The 26,814-nt window shown below is 37.8% G+C and overlaps 1 protein-coding gene across 3 annotated transcripts; it reads left to right on the top strand.

The window, feature by feature from the left end:
• Window positions 1–49: 49 nt before the first annotated feature.
• ano10a (anoctamin 10a) lies at window positions 50–25,713 on the top strand. 3 transcript variants are annotated; one of them, XM_055227523.1, is made up of 15 exons: window positions 50–130; window positions 1,556–1,695; window positions 1,769–1,966; window positions 2,444–2,578; window positions 3,800–3,919; window positions 4,259–4,443; window positions 4,622–5,006; window positions 5,728–5,783; window positions 5,860–5,934; window positions 6,027–6,212; window positions 6,570–6,761; window positions 7,375–7,503; window positions 18,190–18,306; window positions 19,820–19,836; window positions 24,290–25,713. In XM_055227523.1, exons 2-15 carry the CDS (start codon window positions 1,581–1,583, stop codon window positions 24,312–24,314), a joined length of 1,935 nt encoding a protein of 644 aa, XP_055083498.1. In that variant the 5' UTR covers window positions 50–130; window positions 1,556–1,580; the 3' UTR covers window positions 24,315–25,713. The 3 variants fall into 3 exon arrangements, with proteins under 3 accessions (XP_055083498.1, XP_033837643.1, XP_033837642.1); XM_033981752.2 differs by lacking the exon at window positions 19,820–19,836; XM_033981751.2 differs by lacking the exon at window positions 19,820–19,836 and having other exon boundaries at window positions 1,561–1,695.
• The last annotated feature ends 1,101 nt before the right edge of the window (window positions 25,714–26,814 follow it).

The following is a 26,814-nucleotide window of genomic DNA, read 5'->3' on the forward strand; positions in this document are numbered from 1 at the left end:
GTATTTTATATCCGCCCTCCTGCACTTACTTTGGTAAGAACAACGAGCGCACCCAAACGCAAAGTGTCAGGCAGTGCGGATGTAGCTTAGCTGTCAAGGATCTAAACATCGCTCTGCTAAAAGAGCCTTGGTAAGTAGCTGAACTAACGTGCTAATGTACTATTGTAACCCAACCGAAACTATTTAAAGGCTTCACACTTTCATATTTCGTTGGCTTGGCGCACTGTCAGTGTCGTCGCTCTATAAATAGCCCCTAATCCAAACAAGTAGCAGAAGTACAAGTATCTGCAATTCATAAAGGGGACTTGCTAACGTTATTGGGAAATACTGAGACACAAACTCATTCATTACTTACTAGCAAACTCACATCATCTACTAGCAAACTCACATCAACATCACACTGTCTATGACCACAACTGGCAATGGGTAAAACCAATGTAATAATGCAAGTTAGGTACATGTTAAGGTGTGTTTACTACAGCTGTCACGGTTACTCTTAATCTTATCTTTTGTAGCTATTAGAAATTATTCATTGGGTGTGGTGTTGTAGGAACCGTCCACCTTTGTACTTTTGGGTTGGAAATGGAATCAGTGACATGCAGTTTGTAATCTTACTACTTCCAGCTCCCTCCACAAGCTGTTGGACTGGGACTTTGCCTCCTCTGATAGATCTGGAGGAGAATGAAAAACAAATATAACATAATAAATCTAACCAAATCACATTTCACATATTTAAAATTGGAGGTCTTTTGGCTAACATGTGCAAATATGACCAAAAAGTATTTCTAGTCAGGTACTACACCATCCTGTATGAAATTTTTAAATTAGGGTTTAGGATTGTGGTTTACCATTATAATTGGCTTATCACAGAATAGGCCCAACAAGGTTACTACAATAAGGCATCCCTGCTTGCATTAGTTCATGAGCTTGGTGTCTCCTTTAAGTAAAAGCCCTACATTTTGTGTGGAAGCTTGGAAATGTGAAAGAATAGGATCTCATACCTTAGTAACTGTGCTAATCATTTCTTTGTTTAAGCACTAGCCCTAGTCAAATAGTCTTTAGTTTTTACTTCTATGTATCTTTGCTGTCTAAATGGGTGTGTAGAAGGAGCATTCGTGGGTATGGGGGGGGCTCCCAGCTGCCACTGTCAGTATCTGTCTGTCATCTGTTCCTGCTCTAATGCCTCCACACATCATGTATGTGAATAAATTAAGCCTTCCCTCAGAATTTTACATATAATAACATGTGCTACCTTTCATAGGGAAGTGTAATGAGGGATGTATAATCCAGTGTATCCCTAATACATACAACACTGCACCTTGAGTAAAAAGACAGTTGAGTGTTTGAACATAATCTGGTAGAAATTGTTCAAACTCTTGAGGTTACTGCATACTGTTATTGTTTGTTAAGTTAAAATGGCAAATGTATAACTCTATGTATCTTTTTAATAAATTGCTGTCATGGTATGAATTTAAGTCATCATGTACATTTTTGCCAATGCCTGGTTGAATGAAGGAAGAGCAAAATATTAGCAAAGTGTTTGTATACTTTCCAGTATAGGAGAACTGGCTGGGGGTGCAATGGAATCGGCCGAAAGTTTCTCCCCTCTGGTGGTGCTTGAGCTGGTCTCAGACACCCAAGAAGGAGCCATCACTTGGCTGCTCCAGAGGATACGAGATAAACAGCGAGATGGAGGTTTGAATTTTTTCATTTTTAGTAACTACAAGTTTTGATATTGAGTAGTTAATATAGTCTGTTTTTATCATAGGTGCTGAGTTGCTGGTAGAACAGCTTGGACCTGGGGTAGAGGTTCAAGAGAAACAAAATCCAAATTTATTCCTGATTGGGGCATCATTACAGAGGCTGTTGTCTGGAGCTGAAGATTTGGGTCTTTTCAAACAATTCAATGACGGCTCCATGAGGAGCTTCACCTGTGCAAATAAACATAACTTTAAAGATTTTCAAGGTAAGGTTTACCCTCTGTCAATTGTTCTTACAATTTGGTTCACTTTATTGAAAAATGTTGTGATATAGCAATAGCCAATATATTTTGGCAGTGCTGCATGAAAGGGAACATTATAATACATAGAAAGTGCATGCAATTTTTTGTTACAGCAGCACGTATTGTGTTGTCAAAAGTCTTATATATTGAATTACAAGTCTTTTTGCATAAATGCATTGTACTGTTCCAGCTAAAAAAAAAAGTTGACTATATAAATATAATATATATAATGCTTTGGTCCAGTTCAGTGCCAACAACTGTTATTAAGCACTTTTATAACTTAATTCTTTGGAAAATGACTGTAATGATAGCTCCAAAGGCTTGCCAAAACATTTTAAAAGTTGCAAATCCACAATTCTGTTAGCCTCCCCAAAATATTGCAATAAATATCTTACTTACCACAATACACTTTTTTTCTGTTGAAAATAATGACTGTTGCAGGTGATGGAGATGGCTTCCTGAGCATGGCTGAATGTCAGTACATAATTAAACACGAGCTGGACACTCTACGAGCCAAAGATGAGACTCATATACCAGGATATACACAGGCGAAGCTCTACCCTGGAAAATCAATTAGTGAGTACAGCTTCATGCAGGCCAAGACTTATTTGCTGCACACTAATAATGTTGAAGGGGAGTTACAGCTCTACATAATTAATATATGTATGATTAAAACAATAATGGATTTTAGGAGCTGTTCTTCAGAATGTCACCCTGATGGCAAATTATTAGGGCATTTGTAAATTACTAAAATCAATTTCATGCCGTAATAGCATTCTCTCTTGTTCTAATTTGATGAATTCACACATACTATCTACCAGAGGTTTTGCCATTATGTGTGTCTGGTTCATTATTGCAACAAAAATTAGTCAATTTTACAGTACTCCTGTTACTGGGTCCCTGATCAAGGCATTCCTCACCAGGCGTGGCTAAATGAAAGGCAGTCTGGCAGAAAAGGTGCGCTATTGGGCAATTAAACTCTTGTTATATACATTTTGTATTTGTCATCAGTTGTTGGTAGTACTTTTTATTGGCTATAATTTATTAGTGATATTAGTACATAAGATATAATAATGTGTGTGTCAAAAATAATTACTCTATTGCTATGAAAATCCACAATAAATAATGTTTTTTTCCTCATTAATGCCAAGAAAAAAACTCTTAACTCTCCCCTATATCCCTATGAAAATCTTCTGTTTGCTAACATCTGCACTTTTCCCCTCTGAGTCCTAATACTTGTTCAAAGTAGCAAAACTTAATGAAAAAAACACATTAATTCTCTGCCTACACTTGTCCTCCCGTCACCTCTCTGTCAGCACCACCCCCAGCTTCTTTGTCTCTCCCTCTCTTTCTCTCTCAGTGGCTGTGGTATAGAATAATAAATATGCAAATGTGCTGAAATATTCCCAAAGTGAGATAAGGAAGAGGCAATGAAGTCGCAGCGCAGATAGGGGGCCTCCATTCAGCACTTGTGTTTGACAAATCGTGTTAAAGCTGAATGTAAGCGTATGGGACAAATGATGCTCTCAAGAAATGGCAGATGAAATGATACAGCCATCATGTACTCATATTAAGTCACTTAGCACAAGACAATGGGAATTGTTTCTATAGACTTGCATTGTGTACAATAGGGAACATTCTGGCTCTGTCCTCCTACAATGTGTATATTATTCTTAATAGTGAGAGGTCAAGTAAGGGAAATAAAACTTACAATTGATGTTAACTACTAGCTATATATTATTTTAATATGGTATTAGCATATAATAAAGGCATTTATCTAACATTGCACTTTGTTAGTTCGCAGATTACTGTCTAAAGGAATCATGGTTCAGATGTTTCCTCTCCATGAGAAGGAAGAACTGAAGAGACTCTCATTTTCATGGTTCAAAAAGGTCAAGCTGTCTCATCAACCTTTGGGTAAGAGCACATTGGTTTGAACAACACAGCAGTGTACCTTTTACAGTTACTATGACATTTATTTTCCTGGCAAAATGTGTCCAAAATGTGTCCAAAACAGACTCCACATGAGAGGTTTTATTTGAAAATGTAAGGCAAGACCTCTGTTCCACATACAATATCTATTACTTTGCTTTTGTTAGTGCAAATAGATGGTTTGAATTGAATTTATTAGTATATTTGTGTGAAAAGAGCTATAAAAAGTAATTACTTAACCTTCAACTGTGTATTTTATCTAATTTTGCTACAACAATACCGTTCCGTCTGTTCTCTGTCCCTTCATTTCCCGTTGTTCCACAGATGACATCAGACACTACTTTGGAGAGGGTCAGGCGCTGTACTTTGGTTTCCTGGAGTACTTCACTTTTGCCCTGATTCCTATGGCTTTAATTGGTGTGCCTTATTATCTGTTCGACTGGGAGGACTATGACAAATATGTAGTCTTTGCAGTCTTCAACTTGATTTGGTGCACTGTTATACTTGAGGTACGGCACAGGATTTCTGTATATTGGTACACAAAGATAGACAGTATTCTACGGTACAAAAAATTGTACCGTAGAATACTGTTTTCATAATATAGCAAATAGTAAGGTCTACTAAGTGTCTATCTACCATATCTATAGAAAGCTGGTTTAACTTTGTCATTATTATTTTTATTTTCAGTTGTGGAAGCGGTTCAGTGCCACTCTTGCTTACCATTGGGGAACACTGAGCAGAAAAAAAGCCTTTGAAGAGCCCCGCCCTGGCTTTCATGGGGTCCTGGGGTTCAATCCAGTCACAGGACGCGAGGAGCCTTTATACCCCAATGCAAAGAGACAGCTGCGGATCTACTGTGTGTCTGTGCCCTTTGTGCTGCTGTGCCTTTACCTGTCTCTATATGTCATGATGATATACTTCCAAATGGAGGGATGGGCCCTGTCTGTCCATGATGAAGACCCTACATTCTGGACTGGCATCCTGCTCTTCATCCCCAGTATTATCTATGCAGTGGTCATTGAGATCATGAACCTCATCTACAGATATGCCGCAGAGTTTCTCACAGAGTGGGGTGAGCTGTTTCATTTACAAATTTAAAATCGCCATGATTCAAATCTCATGTTATTTGGCAATATCTTGGGACAAAGACTTTGAACTTGATTAGTGAAGTGCTCTGTTGCTCAGGGGTTTGTGTTCTCAATGTGTAAGAAATTCTTTTAAAACATTTGCAACTTTCTTCACTTAAATAAGACATAAGTAGATGTCCAAATTACAGCAAAAGATACAGATGCTTAACAAATGTCACACAGCCAATCAGTATAAATATTTGTTGTCTACTTTTCACATAGTATCCATAATCTGTGCTGCCATGACTTGTCTCCGCTTAATCTTCTCTGTTAGCCGTCTAACCTGCTTGAACAGGCACTACCCAACCCACAATTACTAAACACTAACAGTGTTACTATTGTTCACTTTTAGAAAGAGTCTTGTATTTCTAACACTGGCTTTACACTAATTGCATGGCAAGTCCAGGTCCAGCACATAATTTGAGCGGGTTACTTGCAGATTGCCTGTTACACAAACTACACCAGTGTATTTGACCAAAGGATCACAGAGTCGTATCTCACTCACACTCTGCCAAGGTCAGTGTGGCAGGTGCATTGATTTGAATTACATTTAATGAAGTCAGTGTACACCTGGTGTAAAACCATCAAGATCTCTAATAAATGCTCTCTTATGCTCTGCCATCTTGAGCAAGTTTTTATTTATTGATATATTTTGTCTTTCAACAGAAAATCATAGGCTGGAGTCTTCGTATCAAAACCACCTCGTCCTTAAAGTTTTAGTTGTAAGTCACATATCCTCATATAACTGTGCTTTCTTGCAAAACAAATTCTTACATCTGCTTTTTCTCTTCATTGTAGTTCAATTTCTTCAACTGCTTTGCCTCTCTCTTCTACATTGCCTTTGCAATGCAAGACATGGCACTGCTCAGACAGGTATGTCTAATATCTTTTGTTTGACTACTTACGTTTTTTAAGCCTATTATACCCATGCAAATTCTCATTCTCTATGGACTCTTTTCTCTCAGAGTCTGGCCACGCTGCTGATCACCAGTCAGATCCTAAATCAATTCATGGAGGCCTTCCTGCCGTATTGGCTTCAGAGGAGACGCAATAAGAAGATGATCCGAAAAGTCAAGAAGACAACACTGGAGGACAGAGCGCTGCCCTTAGAGGAACAAGTCCGGCTGGAGGCTGACATGAGCACGTATCTGGTGAGCTATAGGTTAGGACAGGGCAGGTATCACCTCAGGAAAGATTAGACTGAACCAGGGTTGGACCAGGACACATTTAAACCACACCTTTGTTCAGGTTAAAGTGGGACTCTTTTTTCATACATACCCCACAAATCTATCTTAAAATGCAATGATGACCTAGCCTGGTGTGCCACTTGGGTGCTGTCTGGGGCCAGTTCTTGTAGCCAACCAATTATATCAATATATCTGCACTAAAGTATGGTCTGTGTGATGTGTCATTATGAAGCAGACAAACTAAATGCACAAAAAATACAAATTACATAGTGTCCCTTTAACTAGAAAAGAGAGACTGAAATATAACTCACTTCTCCATAGGGGACTTTTGATGACTACCTGGAGTTGTTCCTGCTCTTCGGATACGTCAGTCTGTTTTCCTGTGTGTATCCACTGGCTGCTGTCCTGGTCGTGTTGAACAATATCACTGAGGTTTACTCTGATGCCTTCAAAATGTGCCGTGTGTTCAAGAGGCCTTTCTCTGACCCAGCTGCTAACATAGGAGTCTGGCAGGTGAGTGAACGTAGGAACACTGAGCAATATAATGAAAAGTAAAGGATTGCAGTATCTACTGTATCAACTATATTAGAATGGCACTATAGGTAATATATGTTTACTCATTTACTTTACAAATTTCTAAAATAGAGTAGTCAACATTAGGTCTGGGTACCTTCCATTTTTTTTCGGGTACCACTACTTGAACAATACCTGTGTTTTGGTAGGGCTACTTGAAGTTTACTTTTTTTGGTTATTAATTATGTAGAACTACATTAACAGGATAAGAATGTTTATAATTTCTATTCTATCTTATTTATTTGAAGATAAATGTATTAGTTTTCGGTTCCATTTTTGTACTGGTACAACAATAGTAGTGCTATAGTTTTATCCTAAATAAAGAAATAAATAAAAAATACACCTTTCACTGCATATTTATACAACAAAGACCACTATTGACAATGAGACAAATTTTATGCTGACATCTATGCATAGCTTGGTAGACCACCCTTGGGTATAATATTGCCATGTACCCTGCCGATATGAACAGGCTTTTGTTAGCATGGCTTGATATGTGTCTATTTCAGGAAAGAGGGTATTGACTTTGTCTCTTTGCGCGGCTCTGTTGCAGCTGGCCTTTGAAGCTATGAGTGTGATTGCCGTAGTGACCAACTGTGCTCTGATCGGCATGTCTCCACAAGTCAAATCTTACTTCCCCGAGTCTGAGATGCAGCTCATTCTGTGGACAGTGGCCATTGAGGTAAGAAATAACAGTTTCTACACCAAATACATTCTAATATTTCTACCTTATCTTCCTAAAACAAGTGTGAACCCTTCAAGTAGTTCTTATAATGATTACAAAAAGAGGTGGGTGATATTGACAGAAAGTAAAGGAAGAGAAAATTATACTGTAAGTCTATTCTTTCTGCAGCATTTTACAATAATTTTATGTTGTGCAGACAATATACTTGTTATTACAATTTTACAAATCTACCACCACTACAATTAACATCAATTTTGGACAAACTATTTGATCATTGAACCCAAATGGTTCTAGGACATTTTAATTGTAAAGGAAGAGATTTTTTTAAATAATAAATATAAGCAGAACTCTCACATTAAATAACCTGAACACCATCAAGTGAGCAGACATCAGAAGTGCTTTCAATGAGAGAAAAGAACATTTGGACACTGGCTCCTTGTTCCTCTGCTGCCCTCCCAGTGCTGCACACCAGGCCCACTCTAATTGATTTTGTATGACTGATTTTAAACAGAGCTGGGTTTGTCTCTCAGAAGAACTCCAACCAGTTTTCTGAAAGCAAGGACAAGCTGCTCCAGATACTATCTTTTTATTTGGGCTTTCTGAGTAATCAACAGCCAGCATGGAATGTGTTGTAGAGGTGTTGCAGTAGTTCCTAGATAGCGTGTGTACCTTAAAAATATACATTAAAAACATGCATTCTTACTGTGAGTAGGGTCTCCCCTCAACGCACTTGACCTGTAACTTGACCCTGTGGTGTCATCATCTTTTCTCCTTGCAAGTAGATGAGTTTAATTCCATACTGTGGAACATTCCAGACAAGCAGATTTGAACCCTTCACCAGAAAACTTTCAACTTTAATATTGTCCCAATGGGAAATTGATTTGCAGCAGTGTCAGGCATATAGTAAACATACAGTGCAATACAATAGACTCAGAAAATGCTGAAGTACATTCCTTTTAAAAATAGGTAAACAATGCTCAATAAAAGCTACATAGTGCAACTTAAGAGAAAATGTGCACCTAAAAAATCAAACAAAAAAAACCCACAAAAACAAAATAACCAACATTATCTTAACGTCCATTGTTATGACTATGTAATTTGCATATCTTAACGTGGAATCATAAGCAGCAGTTGCCTTGTGAGTAACAAAATTGTGTGCAGAAAACTATTTGCTGAGTATCTAATCCACACCATACAGCACAAGACCGTTGAATATTACTGCCCACTAGATGGAGCCACAGTCCAAAGCAGAAGAACATACTGTGTGAGAGGCTGAGAGGAGGACACGCTCAGAATACTGATAGAGGCTGGCAGATTGTGTACATGTTTGAATGAGCTTTTCCACTGTGTCATTGTTGATTTTTCTGTGCATCTTATCTCTAGCTGTAGCTCTCCATATTTTCTCTCTTGAATGCAACCTTATTAGCATTAGCATCAAACCACATGCATATGAATAGAAAGCATGATGCAACAAGGTTTTACTAGGACATATCATAGAGGATAGAGGATATATTTGGATTAACAAGCTCCGTAGGGAAAATTGTGAAATGTCTTGTCTTCAAATGCACCACAGAGCCTATTTTAGTACCTTGTTGTGGGGCGGGCAAGCCAGTTGTGGATGCCAAGCTGCAAACTGGGTCATATTGATTGGCTGTATGTTTGATTGAATGTGTGGTTTGTGCCAGGCCCAATGATAAACTCCACTGTAGCGGGAATAGTTGCACATGCTTCCCAATTAGTCTTTGTCAGAATTAAAAGTAGATGTGTAATTAAAACTCTTTTTAGTGAGAGTGCTGTGGTCCTTAGTGGCACAGTGAGGTATTTTAAGCCTTGGCATTTAATATTGAAAGTGCTGGTTTAAATATGTTTGTCTACAATGTGGTATCCTGCTTTACACAACCATTCCTCCGTCAGATTAAGTAGTGGTAAATTTCACCTGTCGTGGGGCATAGTGACAGAGATGTGGCACCCATTCTGTGTCATTGGCCTCAACCACCATCATTCATACTTTCTTACACTCTTAAGATTGTAGTGCTATTCACCGGTACATAGTTTGTTAAAATAGAAATAGGTAGAATAGTTAGATATAATGAGAAGGATTGTCTTGCAAAAAAAGCAATACCAGTAAGAAGAATGAAACCACCAACCTTTGGATTTGGTGAATTGGTGAAAAAAAATGTTGTAATTCTGGTTTCCATACGAGTCATAAACCATTAAGTCATAGTGAATCATTAGGATGCTAAGAATGCATTGTGAGTAATAATGTTGGACCACTGCAAATCATAAAAAAAAATGTGAAAAACAAAGCCAGTTCATTTTAAAGATAGTAAAAAATTGATTCAGCATTTTTTAAAGATTCATTTTAAACACCTTTTTCATTTTAATATTATGATAAAATCTCAATTATAATTAGTTTTGCTGTCATCCTTATTATGTCCCACCATCCATCTTCTCATATCTTCTAGTATCTTAGAACATAATGGCCAAAGTCATCTGTGGGTGTCACTTTACAGATTGGCTCGCCGATACAGTATGTGTGTATCCTTGAATTTAATTAGTCATAAATGATAACCCAGGCCCTGCAGAGACACTGACATGTCCTCCCCTTGAACATGGCAGATTTAATTTAAAATCCACTCAACCAGCCCACAGTCCTTATAGGATAATTTTATATACATTTATATGTTTCCTCCAGCTAAAGATCGCCTGTGTCATTTTTCTCATCTGTAGTTACATAAATAAGCGTCTAATTGCCATGACATTGACTGAACTCGGATCGCTCCCAGAAGAATGTCCTCGCTGTGTGTCCCTATGGCTTTTTCCATCCTCTAAGTCTAATTAAAGGAATTATTATAAATAGTTCAAGTGACACAGCCCAGCTTCAAACCACATCTCTATTAGTATGCTCGCTGTCATTTAATGTGGTGGGACTTTGGGCTGCGCAGTGTTAGACAAATTATGATTAGGTATTAGTTTATGCATGATGCTATTAAAACATAAACATGACATAAATAACACTGACTCAAAATGCTTTGTTATATCATGTGTGTTTACTTTTTGTTCACTGCAAACCGCAATAGCCCATCCTTAATAAAGTCCATTGACTTCCCATTCAAATACTCTGTGAGTCTGAATTTTTCACAGAATCACAAGTGCTGAGGTATATGTAGCGAGTTGGTAGGTGAAAAAATGCATGAATCATAAATAAAACTCAATGAGCTTGTGATGAGGGAAACCCATTATACTGCAGTTAAAAGCTCATGCAAGTCGATTTTTGCGTAATTTGTCACCTGAAAGTTTTGATCTGATTTCTGTATGTTTTACATGATCTAAAATCAGAGGTCTGACAGCGCTGATTAGATAGAAAAAGAAACTGAAATTGGTTTTTCTGCATTTTTTTTCCCATTTACTTTTATACACAAACCTCAAGCAAGACTTTAATAGGCAGGCACATTGTAGGCTGATTGCTATTTAAAAAGAAAAAAGTAGATAGATATTAGATGTCTGCACGGATGCCTTGGCTGAGGTCCAGTGACTTTATATTACCAAGAACTAAACAATAAACATGCTCATAAGTGTTTTTCCAATAATTGTATGAGTCAGATTCAACTCTTACCTTATCTGCAAGTCAGTTTTGTCATGCTTTTTAGGCCCCATCTTGTTAATAAATTGTAAGACTAAGAGATAGCACACTCTCTCTCATCCATTTCAGCCTCTTTGAAAATGTTTTCTGCCCTGAGCTGCAGTGGACATGACATTTTAGCCGTTGAAGTTCCTGTGGCCCAAAGGTGGATGATTTCAGTTTGACTTATGCTCCTCTCCTCTCACCTGAATGCAGAGAGGAGGTGCCGGGCAGCTCCACGACTATTAATTTCGGCTCAGCCCCGGAGGTGTGTTGTTGTCAGCAGTTCATTGTGCATGCTGTAGTGTGCGCCATGGCATCAGTCAACAAGGCGTTTTTATACTCTGCTCTGGGTCACCAATTGGAGGACAGGTAGAGCTGAGGACAAAACATAGTTTTTGGAATTGTTTTATAGTACAGGACCAGGAATACTGATCCACGGATAGAGATGTAAATTAATAATAGCAACAAATTAATACACCATTGTCATTTTTACACTATACATCAAAACTGCAATCAAGAAAGAGTTTGATTGGTTCTGATTTCTTCGGTGAGACTCTTCAGAGGGGATAAAGAGTGCATTTATAGTACAGTAATTACCTGAGAGGTGATTGGTTGACAGTTGAGGGTTGCAGCTTCTCATATGTTGACAGTGACAGACAGGTGGCAATAGGATCAAGGAAGGAAAGGTTGCATTCAAATACATATTGCACGTATATTGCTATATCTAGAAACACAAAGTTTGCATAGTTCCATGAGGTTATTTAGACTGTATAGTACGAAATACTGAAAATAGCTGCGTGACATTGTCTGTTGAACCTTCATCTTTGCCTGATTGTACTTCTAAACATGTCCCTCCATGTTCCCCTCCAGTACATTCCCCAGAATAGAGCCGGAGCCTATTAGAGATGGTACAACAAGAGTGATGAGCGGCACAGGTTGGACCACGTTAAGTGCACTGAATGGGAAGGGAGTGTACAAAACAAATGGGGCTCACTGACACAGTGGTGCTGCATGCTACCGTCACACAGACACTTAATATAAGCAGTTAACAGGTCTGCAACAGCATGCATTTTTAATGTGCTTACCTCCACTGGGAACTGCCTCCAACGCAAGTACAAAGGCACTGTGAGGCGGGACAGTTGTCAGGCCAAGTTTTCATTTATTGTAATCAGCACAAACTCTCATATACACACATTTTGATATACCGTAGTTTGCTTTGAAGGAAATTATGCTTTTAGGAACGGGTTGGCTGATAAACTGCAAGTTTGCATAATTTGCTTAGACATGCACTATTTAACTTTTCTGTTTGTATACATGGAGATGTTATAGCTTTCTCCACAGTATGAAATTGAATATATCTGTCTTGTATTTATTCAGTTACGTGTAGTTAGGTGTAGTTATTTCAACCTATTCTTCCTGTAAGTTTGGTAGCCTCTCCACAGATGTGACCTGCTTGGCCTAGTGTCATTACCTGTTTGTTTAATCCCATACTGTGTAACATTCTGAGCAAAGCAATATCCATGGAGACAAGTGAGTGGCATATATTATTGAAAAGTTACAATTTTACACAATTACACAATTTTAAAGGTTCACTAGTAAAATGTAAGTCAATTTTACCTACTGATTACTAGCATCCATATTAGGGGTAGTTGGAATATTGTTGTAGACAGTATAACATAGTAACAGCTGACAAACTAAACTATGCATCAACAATGAGCAATAGCCATGTAATATAACTCCGTAGATCTTTTAACAATGTTTATTTGAGGAAAGGTTGATAATCAGTCATTCTCCCTTATCTGGACTATTTTCCGGAGGTGGAGAGAGGCAGCAACAATGGCTGAATGATTAATCAATACTGAAATTAAATCTGATTTGTCTTTAGCAATGGTCTTTATAACTGCTGAGGACATTATATTTTAGGCATGAGGTCCAGCTAAACCTGTAGTGTAAACCTCTACAAGCATGATCCAAAATGCATGTTATTGTTGTAGTCTTAGTTATAGTGGTGTAGTGGTGCAGGGAACGCCGCCTGCTTGTCTCCATGAAGATGTTATATTACAGGTGTTGCCATCAGGATATTTTACAAGTCGGCTTTGTGGAGAGGCAACCCTGCTCACTAATTTCCAATGTATTTTAAGCAAACAAATCTGTTAGTAACATGTTCAAAATGTGCACTTTCAACTGAATCGTGGTTTAAAAATACATTCACCAAAGCTGTCCTTCCAAAACTGTTTAGCCCCAGAAGTGTGTTGTCGTTTTGCAGCAGCACTGGTTCTATGATACCTGGGTAATTTCAGTATATGGCTTCCACACATGAGCGAGCAGTAGCCAGGCAACAGCAGGCAGACTGAGAGCCAGTGTCAGGGCCTGGTTTGTCTGTCTAATCCACTCATGTGAAGATAGACGAGACGCTCTCCTCTCTCCGCCATCAAAGAGCCTGGAATCAAGGGAGAGGAGGAGGAAGTGAACAATACGCAGTTTAATTTAACACTGCATGGGTCAGATCATATGGGAGCTAGGTGTAATTAATTTGGTTTCTGATCTCTGCTGGATGTATCATAATAGTGCTGTTTATATTGTATAAGCTATAGTAGGTTGTGTTTGAGGGATGCATATTTTTAAAGTGTTCACTCTTCTGTCTCTTATATGAGTCATTTTCATATGCTCATAATTGATGCAATATATTTAAAGGTGATATTCTTGCTTATCTGCATTGACTGATACGTTACCTTTTATGAGATTCTTTTCTGGGAATGAGTGGCAGGTATTCAACCATCCTCAAACGTGCAGTCTGTAACTTTTCTGCCTGTTACCTCCATGGATATGTTGATGATTTCTTTGCCTGGAGTAGGTATTTGCAGTTATTTCATTGCAGTTTTTTTATTGCTCTAAATTACCTTGAAAAGCATGCATTCTGCTGTTAGCGGAGTTTCCTCTCCACGGAGCTGACCTGGCCTAATGCCATATTTTATCTGATATCTCCATGGGGACAAGCCGGTGACTGGAAAAGGAAGTGCACAAACAGAATACATTAAAATTAGACCGGTTAGAACTGTTTGTGTGGCCAATTAGAGTACATATCACAATGGCTGTTTTCAATTCAGCGTGATTTTAGTCTTGTTGCACACAATGAACTCCAGTCTCCTGACCAAGATCTGGAGGAAGTTATTTAATGCACACAATTTTTAATGCTATATTATGATGTTACATTACACTGGCTATTTTGTAGTACAGGAGCGAGGACTACTATACCTCATTATGTGCAACAACTTCACTTTCTGACCTAGTTTGAAAGTGCACTTGAAAGCCTTCTTGTAAGTATAGACATGTTTAATTCATTCAGTCATTAAAGGAGCAGGTAGGACAAGATTGTCATTACAGGTAGCAATTATCTTTCAGCCACTTTGGTGAATAAAGCTTTAATCCTGACTAGGTTTAATTAACTGGCAACTCAGGTTCTTTTGAGTGATTTTTATATCAAAGATCTTGTTACTACGGTTACTACAGTGTGCTCGTTTTAGTCTGTTCTCAGCAGGCCCCTTGTAATCCCATTAAACTGTCTAGATTAGGAGATTATGTGTTGCCTATTGCCATACACAACATCTACTTCAAACCTAGAGGTAGCGTTAGCGTTATAGAATCTTAGCTGAGTTAGCGTAGTAGTCGGGTGGACATAACGGTAAATTGGAAAATTGACTTATCCTTTGTTCTTCAGTTTTGAACTATGTAATCTTGTCTGTGTCTGGCTGTGAATTTCTTTCCCGAGTATCTATAGAGCAATTTGTCTCTCCAACCATTTTTCCTGGGTAAGGGTTACTCAATCCAAATTCTTGCCAATAATGTTGTGTGGCTCAGTAGTAGAGTTGCGTCATATACTCGGGGCTCTAGGGTTGGGCAATCAGTAAAAAAGATCATGATACGGTGCTATTATGATCCAAAAAGATGATCTAAACACTATTCCCAACCCATTCCTTCAATTGGCCATGCTCTGAGTGACTGACAGACAAATGTAACCAATCACAGCAGTGTCGAAGTAGAGGTTTAGCTAAAATAATATAGTGTATGAAACGTGATTAAATTGAAGAAAATGATGACAATGTTTGTTTGCATGGTCAGTCAAGGCCGCATGATTTTACTCTGCTTTACAAAAACAAATAGTCTGGAACCACATCTGTCTTCACGATTTCTGATGGTGATTGATAGGCGGACTAACCGTGTCAGAACAAACATGGTGGCTTATGGGTAAAAAGAAAGAAAAAATTTAACATAATGGACTGAAAAACAGCGCAGATGTCTGGAGTATGAACGAGCAAAACACTAAATTCAGAGGAAAAGCAGGTTCTAGATGTTCTAAATGTTATGAGAATATTTGAGAGGAGCTGTCTTCTACATGAGAGACTTTTTCATTGTCTACAATTCAAAATGATTTAATTACAGCCATCACCCTTTGCTAGATGTTTTTAATAAGTCCCATTTTGTGAAGCAGCCACATGTAATGGTGACTGTGGTGGATTTAATAACATCCTCGTGTCAGATCACACATAAAGCAGTTGAATTAGTAGTTCCTCATCTGTTCAATTGACAGTGGATTGAAATGGTAATTTTCCAATTAGTGGTGATAGAGGTGCCATGGAAACGTGGCGTGGGAGCAGAATACAGTGATGGAGATGACATTTGGATGTTTAGGCGTGCCAGTGTTGATGTGTGGATTACCCAGTTCAGATGGGGACAGTGGCCAGGTTGGGGATTATCTTTCTCATTAATAAAACTCTGGACACTGGTGAGGTGAAATATTTGGCGAGATAATAGAGATAATAAAGATAATAGTGTATTAACCATCACGGAGGTCCCAAATTGATTCACCAGTTATTTAATACAGATGACAGAAAGGACAGCTGTTGGGTTGAAGGGATTTCTATACTAAAGTTGGTGAAACTTTACTACAGAAGTGCATTAGCAAAAACCTATATAGAAAGCTGATGTATGTCTAGCAAATACCATACAAAGTAACAATGAAGTCATCTTATCTTATTTAGTTGTGCCATGGGACCACTTGGTAAGCTGCTGGGTCACTACTGGTAAATATATTTATCACAGTGACTATAGTGTCAGAATATTTTTGAATGGAGGTTAAGTTCCTTTAGCATCTCAAAATCTCCATTGGTTTAACATTTGGCCTATAAAAGTGCATGATGTTTGTACCTGACCCAAATAATAAAGCTATTGTGCAAAATTGACGGAAATGCCAACACCTTAGATTCCCTCATCCTGCCTAAAAATATGTTGTAGATGTACAATTTGGTTGTTGTAATAGTTTGTGGTCACAGTATGGTTGTCAAGGGTTTAATTAGGATCCAAAAGCAGCATACAACTGGTAAGTACTTCAACTGGTTATCGTCCAGGCTAGTAATCAGGTAAATGTGGTAAGTATCAGGCTTAGGGGTCCAGAGGTGCAGGAAGGTAGACAGGTTGGAAGGTAGGTAGGCCGACAGACAAACAGGTGTGGAGAGGGGCAGGCAGCTTCCAAAAATAACGACAGAGGCACCTGGACACAGAACAAAGCAATTTTAGTGCAAAAATGCTGAAAAAGGTTAACTTGTCTCCTGGACACATCTACTAACTGGAGTAGCATCAATGACAAACTGGCGAGGAGTGGATGAAAAAACTGATTTCTTATACTGCAGGTATTAAGGGAAATTGGATACAGGTGTGCCAGCTATCAGATCAGGTGAGCCGACGTCCAGGTGGGAGACAAACAGGATCCTGACCATGACAATAGCAGCCACGTTCCAGTCAGTCTGCCCCAGAGTGGCTGTGAATATATCTCTTTGCTTTCAGTAGCGCTATATAACAAACTAGCCACAAAGGTTTTCCATTAGTGGCAATATATTTTCTGTGTATTTTATTACATTTAAGCTGTCCCATGCAAACCCCATGATTTCTCAGATGAGCTCTGATAAATTCAAAGATACTTGCAGAAGCCTGTGAAGCTAATACATCACTACTACATGTTCATTTTATTTTGACCTACATACAAGCACAGCTAATGAAATGTCAACCAAAGAACTGCTTTCCTTTTCATTACCGAAAACCATCCCTCGACAACGTGACAATAAATTCTTCACTACTTTAGCCGTCAGATCCTTTATACATGAGCTAGCGTCGCCAAAGCAATGAAATCCCTCTTAAACTCCACATTATTAGTTGTCTGCACCCATTACCCCTGACAGAGCGCAATTTATTGGCAGCCCTTGAAACACACCTTACTCATTCGCGAACCAGGCTAGCATTCTTTCCCCCTCACCTTCACCCTATACTCCGTCCGCAGAAATACAAATTAGCTTGTGATAGCATTAGCAATCAACTAAGAGCTACACTGTTTATTGTTCCCATTCAATCAATATGACAGGTGGCTCAGATCAGGCACTTTTTCTGCTTGGCTGTTAATTACGGAGAGGCCAGTGCTTGTGACTTGAATGACAAAGGTTGGAATGTAGCTCCCGGGCTTGTGAAATGAATCATTAGAAAGTGAGCGAGGGCTGGCTGCTTAATGATTGAAGCTTGATGTGTTTGCAGCGCATCCTCCAGCCAAAAGAGAAAGGTGTATTTTTTCAGTTATTGTCAGAAAATGTATATTTCTTTCACTCAACAATGTTTTTTTAATGCAACTCCAAATCAGATGTTTGTTATGGATGCAGCTTTTAGGTGAGATTTATGCCACTCCATCAATGTGTGTTTTGTTTCATATGCTTGTCTTTTTGTCAGTGCTCCAAATGTAAAAGTAAGCATCTCAGTTTGGCAAGGCAAGGCAAGGCAAATATATTACAATTCATGCACATATACACTAAAAAAAACAAATAAAAACATAAAGAATCATCCTAAAATTAACATTAAAAGAGAAGAGTGCAGAATAAAAAAACTTTTCAGTCATATGCATAGCTAACGGATCCATTTTGAGCCTGAACTTAAACACTTGTCAAAGTAGAGGCCTGTCTCACATCTTCAGGAATGTTTTAGCTGCACAGACAGTTTGATTTGTCTCTCTGTAATTTCAGCACAGTCTCCTGGCTCTGAAGTTCATCCTGGCCTTCCTGATCCCTGATGTTCCTAAACCCATCCAGATTGAACTGGCCAAACTGGAGTTTGAGTCACTGGAGGCACTAAAGAAAAAGGTAAACTCTTACTTTGTGTTCACTTTTCAGTTTTTCCACATCAGTTGATTTGCACTGTATTTTCACATACTGCATTGGAATGTTTTACTGTAAACCTTTTCTAACACCGTATAGTAGTAGTAATAAAATTCATTCTGCAACCAGCAATGTAATGTTTGAGTAAAAAAGCCTCACATACATATTTTGTCTGTGCCAATTAAGTTGGCTGTTTTTAATATGGACAGGAGTAGTGGGCAACCATAACGTTGTGACACAGAGCAGTGATTAGAATGCTCCAGTGGCTCAGAAAGAAGACAATCAAGCGCCCCTAAAAACTGATATTAAGTCAACTATGATGTGTCCACGCCCCATCACAGCTAGCATAGGCCTCTTTATTCACTTTACTCTTTATTCACTTATTCTTGTGATGTGATACTTTTTTTAATCAACTTTATTCATATATATATATATATATATATATATATATTTTTTTTTTTTTTTTTTTTTTTTTTTTTTTTTTCTTTTTTTTTTTTCTACCTTTTGGAAAATTTTTAATTGCAAATAGCTCATAGATCATTTAGTCCTGACTTCCTTTTCTCCTGTGCTGTGGTTGGTAACAGACTGCTTCCTCCCATCATAAAGCACACACAGGGGCCATGTTCATTAGCACAGGCTCTATAGCTCCTGAGAATGGACCAGAGCCTGCCCCACACCACTTTGCTGAAGATGAATGGCATGTCAGGGGTTAATAGACCTGATCTGGTCCATAGTCGCTCAGTGGGATGTGCTGAGTGCAGGGGCTTCTGTACCAGCATTTATTCTCTCACTGACTTCCCACCCCTCAGCAAATCAAGCCATATACAAATCTTCCTATAGCATTATTAGGATTTTCAGGCTTTTACACCTTTCCAAATGCTATTCCAATACAAGTAAAGCTTGCTCCATGTTATTATTCCTCAGAGGCCCCGTTCCCGATTTACCCATGTATTTGTGCAAACTGTGTCTTACTGTGGTCAAAATATGTCCGCTTCGTGCTGTCTGCATCTAATTAGAAAGCATTTTATTGTCCAATAATTAGTCGGATAAAAGTTTTGTTAGCTTTACCATCAAAACAATTCTCCGCGCTGGTCTCTGGGAGGTGTGAAAAGCACTTGTTAAGTCATCACCGTGACTAATTAGGATATTAGGAATGTGTTAGGTAAGTGAGGGATAACTTTGAACCACTGCAAACTGTTTCAAATTAAACATCTGTTTTTTATGTTTTAAGAGAATCAGGTATGGTGCTGTAGTATTCAAAGTACTTCTTACGTTTAAATAAGTGTTTTTAAATAATATTCTTGATATATGCTTGATAATGTTAAGTAAATGAGAAGATAAAGTATATTGCCTTTACAAGATGTTTATATTGTATACTTCTTTATAAACTTTCAATCAAAGATATTTCTGACTTGGTACACACTACAAAACATTGAAAAACATGTGTTAGTCTTTTATTGTGTAATGTTTTTGTTCTAATTTTGTTTTTTTATGTCAGAGGGCACAGCACAAAGTGTGAGTATAACTCTGGATGTGTGCATTTTGATTGGTCGATGGCGACATTAACTAACAGTTTATATATTAGTTTTTTTAAATTGTGTGATGGGAAAAATGCTGTGGTTTGGGTTTGGGTATGAATATCTAACACTGGGTTTTAACTGTACATCTAAACTTATCCATGACAGACCTTTATGAAATCTAATATTTGTTGTTTTAATTTTAGCATAGCAAAGCTTTGTATTAATTATTCTGCCCATGGAAAATCTCATATCTTAATTTTTGCTAGTCCAGGTTTAGTCCAAACATTACAGCGCATTGACGTAAGCAGCGCTCTATTAGAAGCAAAAAGAGGAATAAAATAGACAATGATGGATGTCATTTAGCTCTGTGCTTTCCGGCTGCCTCTTTATGGAAATAATGTGTGATCCAAGCCATTTTAACACTTCCTTCGAATGTATTTTTAGTTTTAATACAAGAGAAAGTATCATATTACATCAAGTCTCACATTCACACTTTCCCCAGTCAGATCCTCATTCACATGTGGCATATTTAGGTGTTATTGTATACTTTGCTAATACTGGGCTACAGTTGCTTATTGACTTGTTTGGTGCATTGATACATTAATTTTAATCCTTGAAAATGCATTGTTATAATCTGGTAAATTCAGTATATTCAGATGACCAACCCAATTTGTTGAGCACATAACACTCTGTTTGCATTAATGGGACAATGGGAGAATCCTACCCATTTGCTTGTGTTGTTTTTTTTCCAGGCAGAGCAACACTGAATACATTATTCCTTAAACCAAATCAAGTTAAACTTGTGTGCATTTATTGGGAATCATTAAAATGACATATTATGTGATTTTAAAGTTGGTTCAATGTAAACTGCAATATTTATCTCAATAATAGAAACTGTTCCATTGACTGAGCAGATTTTCACTTCCATTTCATTTCATTTAGAAGCCTTCAAGTCCGAACAATACAGGATTACTCAAACATGCATGAATCATAATACAAGTTTGAGTAATTGATGAAGAGGAAACATTTCATAAAAGTATATGTCAAATATTTATTTTATGGTATAACAAATTGTGATGAGATTATATAAGTACTCCTAAATGTATATTCAGTAGTTTAACAATTGTAGTCATCATAGCTCTAAGCCCAGTTGTCCTTGAGTGTTACGTGAGTTAAGTACTGACCCCTATCAGCTGTGTTCCTTAAACAAACACAAGATAAAGATCTGAAGCTCTGCACCACCACAGTCTTAGATTACACATACTATCTCTGTGAGGGCATCATCTGCACTTCACATATGTTTGGCCTGTAACATTTTACTTCATTTACTTCAACACTGACAGCAAACCAAGGTCCCTGTACTGTATTACTTGTTTAGTATAATATATGTACGCTACAATACAACGCTTCCGTAGTAAAGTGTTGAGTTTCTATGTGTAAAGAAAGAGTGTCTTGGGTAACTGTACTCGTGTCAGGTCAACTGTAGTGTCCTTTCACTAAATATTTAAAGCTGCACTGTGCACCTTTTCGAGCAGGGTTTCTAGGTGGAGATGTTATTGCTGTTCCTGGAATTTTAGACTGTATACAATTTAACTTATCCTTGCATTTACTCAATTATTGGTGTTTTTATTTCTTAAGTAGACCAGAACATGTGAGACAGACTAACGCTATACTTTGAAACATGTTGGATGAAGTAGTAAGATCTCCATGGAGACAAGCAAAAAAGTTAACTGTCCAGTCGTTTCTACCTTGGTTTAGAAGTTTGTTGTTTTGTCAAAATGTTAGAAATTATTTAGCAATCCATAATCTGCCAGAGAAGACTATACTCTAGATGATAACCTGTAATGTTTTTTTATTATTCCAGTACGAATTTGTTTTATTTTTTCCCTCAACCAACTCAGTTTAACTAAGCAATAATCCACACAACCAGCATTTCACCTCGCCTGAAGCCCAGAATAATAAATGGCATATTTCTGGACTTGACTTTTAATTAGAAGAAGCCTGTTCAGACTGCTTACTGCACAGAATTGATTTTGGTGAACCCGTTGCCCCTGCAGTCCCCCTCCCTCTTCCTCCCTCCTTCTCTCTCTCTCATAGCAGTCAGTTGATGGTGACAGGTCATTACTGCCTCATACATAGTGTCTGTTCATTGGCAAACACACAGTTACTTGTGACGCATCAGGGTGAATGTGAATCAGCTTTCACACTGTCTGCCAACTCAGGAGAAAAGTGGAGTTTGGGATGGTCAATGGGCGATTGGAAGCGACGCTCATACTCGGTGACCAGCTACTTTTTATTATAGTCTTTCGGGCCAAAATAGTAAAATATTCAGCATTGCCGGATATGTCTGTGTTTCATTCCATTCATGTTTGTTTGGGTCTGTTTTTGTTTATAGTTTAGTCATAGTTTAATTCTATTTAAGACAGGGGTTTTCTGGTACTCAAAAAGCCAAATATTTTCTTCGATCATACTCGGTGAGTGTAGTTTGAGAATGACTTAGTGTTAAAGAGAGTTTACAATCACCTATGCGTGTGTTGTCTCTGTATTAACAATATCCATGCATTTCTGTTGATGTATACAGCAACCTTGTGGATTTCAATTTTCTAAGTATGGAGGGATAATGCTACAAGGAGACAGAACAGTGGTTTTCAAATATGGGGAAAAAAAAGCGCTCTTTATTTTGCCTTTAATCCCATTGTGTTTGTTGGGGAATGGCCTGGTTTAGCTCTGTTCCCTTTCAGCTGATCAGAACTGACATGTGCAGCATTAGAGGGTCACACAGACAGCAAATCAACCCACAGGAAATGTGCAAAAAACACTGGCCCTCTACTGCACGAGAGGAGTTTAGAGAAGAGGCCATTTGATCTTTTACGCCTTTTATGTAACATTAATAATAAACCAAAACATTCATAGATCAATATTCTAAACATGTTGTCCACTGTTAACAGAAATATTGATCTAAAATGCATGAATAATAGAAATAGACCATTGAGCTCTTATTTATTATCCCAGTGTGTATGGCGCAGAATCTATTTTTATTATTATAGTAAGTACTGAGCTGTGGGTGGGGATAGGGGGTAGGTGAAAGCAAAATATTTCTCATGTCTCAAATTCAGGACTTTACAGGATTACACGTCCTTTTATGACACAAAATACAACTCTGAGTAAGCTAATGATGATGGGAAGCTGCACAACAAACATGAATGAAACTAAACTTAAGGTGATTTTTTTGACAATAGAATATTACAACACAGAAAGCTTAAAACTTTTTCACATTAGAGTGTTTTTAAATGTTTTACTAATACAACAACATGCTGCTGAATCATAATGCATGTAGCACTAAGGTACCTCTCATCCCCATCCTGTAGTGACTGCAGTTTTCTTAATCAATATCCTCATTACATTATACAGGAGCTGTCTGATGTCTCTTTTGTATTTTTACTGAACAAGCTCTAACCTAAAGCCCTGCCTCAGCATTACCTCCGTCAAACTTTATCACTGCTCTGCTCCTCTCTCTCATTTGGCCAAAGCTCTGTTGCATTAATTGAACGTGGACTACTTTCTGCTAACAGGAGTGTGCGGGTAGAGAGAGGTGTTTTCCAGAGTAATTTATTTAAGAGCCAAAGCGATGTTGTTGGTTGTAGAAGATAGCTTTTGAAATGTGTTTAGTGCCGACTGTGAGGAAAATGCAAGTAGTGAATTTATTTTTGGGCAGCGGTGGACGAATCTGATGAGAGTATGAGTAAGTTTTTGCAGACTGTGCAACTTGCATAGTCAAACACACAACATCTGATTTGTTTGCATCTAAAATATGTCCAAGGATTTATGGTTAAGTCCTTGTTTGATGTGAGCAGTGAAATTTCTTTACTTTTGACCCATTCTTTGTTGTTGTCAAAGTATATGGAACTGGCTCAAAAAGATAAGATGCTAGAGCCTTCTTATAGCAACCATTTTAGACAACAAAACAAAGACTGTCTGCTACAGTTTTGTAACCAGGCTCTGAAATCACTCACATGGAATCGGTTGTGCAAATGGCTCTCAGGTGTCAAAACCATCATTTTTATTCATAGTTTCCAATTCAGTGATTAATCAGTCTTTAAAGGGGTATTTTTCACATAATAGGGTCAACATGTTTGCTATCTGAATCCGATTATAAAGCATTTTCACCGTTCGCGAACCAGGAAGTTACCTTTGTGTTAGCATGCTAGTTGTTTCTTAACACGCTTATAAACTCATCGAGGTGAATAATTAGGATTCTGTGAAAGTAAGGAATAACTCAGGACCACTCCGGATCATTTTACATGAACTTGCTGTTGATGTTTATCCATGTTTTAAATGCTTGGTCTACTTCACCATTGTTACTAACAATTTTGTGTGATTAAATGCATCTTTTTACACTCCAATATATTAATTCATCTTTTTTTTGTGTTCATCCTTGGGTTTTTCAGAAAATGCTGGAGACCTCTGAGCTAAGTAAAGCCCTGTTCTCATCATGAGAGAGAGGTCCACAGATGTTGAACAGAGATCCATCACAAAATCCTACAACAGGACAACTTTATATAACTTACAGCGGTTTTCAACATGGAGACTCCAGGGAACAGGAGAAAGGCAATAGACTCTTATTTAAGTGATATCTTTGCACAACATCTAATTCTATAAATACCGGTTTGCCATTGGTGTCGTTTCCAGATTATCCACATGTGCTGTTACGCATACTAGTATTACATCCTTATTACATAGGACTGTTATTTTATTATTCATCTTGTTCAAAGTCTAATTACCAGGTACAGTTTACAAATACTGAAAAAAAGAGACACGTTTCAGATTCCACATTTCAGACTAATATTATCTAACCATAAAGTCACAAAGACCTATTTGTTTCAGAATCAGCAGCTCCCAAACATTGAGGTATTATAGACACTTGTATAAAATGAATGTACTGTAAAACGATATTAATTTGTTGGTATTACAGGGAGTATATATGGGGGGAGTGGGTTATTTAAAATCACATGAATTGCTGCAGTGTGCACATTTAAAAAAACTGTAAGATTTTATGACAAAAGATTGTGTCACATTGCGCTCAGTCACTTTGGGTTTTCTATATAAGTGTGTATTCATGTTACAGGTAGCTTAATTTGATACTGTAAAATCCTAACCTATGACCAGGTTTGAGCTGTCATATACATATAAAGTCATATACTGTACACTGTCGCAAATGGCAAGATTGAACACAAAGCTATACTTGCATGTCTGCAGTCTGTCAAAAGGTAAAAATGATAAGTCGAAGAATCACCAAGATGCCACAATTTACCTTTTCAAACCGAACTTTTATCAGGGTTTTATTCTGACATGCAAAAGCTGTGTAATACATTAGTGATAAACAAGAACTTACAAGTCATAAAAGCATTACTATTACAACAAGTTAATAGGCAGACACACTCCAGTAAAGTCAAAATGGATAAAATGTGTATGTATGTTTTAACTTGAATACAACTGCCAGTATTAGAACCATACTATAATAAAATTCATCAAAGAATGATGTCCAGTCACAAAGAGTTGTTACTGTAGCAGTTTCCCTCTGAACAGTATCTTGTTAAAATGAACAACTGTCATTCTACCAAATACCAAAGCACCTCCATCTCGCAGTGTTGAACATGTTTGTTTGTGTTTCTATCCGACATTGGCATTTTGCCTGTCGCACCTGTATTAAGCACGTCACATGACCAGGGTATACCTCTGATTATGCATTTATGTCATTTTTGATGTATGAACCAGCTGGTGCCTTCAACGCAACCCTGTTTTACTGCACTAAAAGTAAAAATAGCAAATGTACTGAATGCATTATAGACAATAAAAATGACTGAGAACTAAAGAGATGTTTTTTATTTCTTTATTTGTCCATTAAAGGTGATTTATATGATTGTTAACTCCAGTTATCTACATTTTAAAGTCTCTGTTGGTTATTGAGTACCATCAGTTGCGGTGTAAGGACAAGCTCTATTTAAAACTGCACTATGTAACTTCTCTAGAACAGGGCCCGCCACCAGCTTGTCTGAGATGTTATTGCTATGCTTGGAATGTTCCAGAGTATGCCATTAAATCTCAATGGAGACGAGCAGGCCAGGTTACAGCAGGTCACGTCTATGGAGAGGCAACATCTCTCACATTAATACATGTTTGTTTTTTAAAGTAATAAAACATTTAAACACATTAATTAAATGCAAAAAAGAAATGTTTGAAGTCAGGCAGGGCAACATTCCAGACAAAGCAATAACAGTCAGAGACAAGCAGGTGGCAGATCCTCCCCCAGAAAAGTTACATAATAAACCTTTAGCTGCCTCCAAGATTTCAATTGTAAATCAATGTATTTTTTGTTATTATAAATAGTTGTCTATTGGTTTTTGGCCCTGTATATAACTAACTACCAATATCATAGGTGCACAGGGAAAGTGTCCAGTCTAGGTTTGCTCAGTGAGAATATGGGCCAAAGTTGACAGAAGTATGCAGACTTGTCCTTCTCAACGTCTCCATTGCTCTCATTTGGTGCCAAGTGCTTAGAGAGCAGCGGACTCTCAGTTTCATGTCGGTCATAAATCTCCCCTGAGGACTTTTCAACGCCGCTCTAACCCCGGCTCACATCTCAAAGTGGGCTTGCTCGCACCATTAAATATCTGCACAGCATGAGAAAGTCATCACGCTATTTAGAAAATGTTTCCAAATCATGCTGTTTTAAAGGTGCGCTAGAACATATCTGGTGCATGGCAGGTCTAACTTGTATTTATTCAGTTCCTTGGGGTTTTATTACTAAAAAATATCTTGGAAAACATTAATTCGTACTATGAGCTGCTTGTTTCCATAGGGATAAAATGGCTTTCTATCGGAACTTTCCATGTAGAGCAATGCTATTTATGGAGACAAGCAGGTGATAGACACTCCATCAAGTTACAGAGTGTTCGGCTGCAATCCAGAGTAC

The sequence above is a fragment of the Periophthalmus magnuspinnatus genome, chromosome 16, assembly GCF_009829125.3.
Source record: "Periophthalmus magnuspinnatus isolate fPerMag1 chromosome 16, fPerMag1.2.pri, whole genome shotgun sequence".
In the NCBI taxonomy this organism is placed as follows: domain Eukaryota; kingdom Metazoa; phylum Chordata; class Actinopteri; order Gobiiformes; family Gobiidae; genus Periophthalmus; species Periophthalmus magnuspinnatus.

Coding starts and splice junctions, on each gene's coding strand:
- ano10a (XM_033981752.2), top strand. CDS start 1,581: ATGGAATCGGCCGAAAGTTTCTCCCCTCTGGTGGTGCTTGAGCTGGTC. Junction 5,007..5,727: donor AGAGTTTCTCACAGAGTGGG/GTGAGCTGTTTC, acceptor GTCTTTCAACAG/AAAATCATAGGCTGGAGTCT. Junction 6,762..7,374: donor CTAACATAGGAGTCTGGCAG/GTGAGTGAACGT, acceptor GCTCTGTTGCAG/CTGGCCTTTGAAGCTATGAG.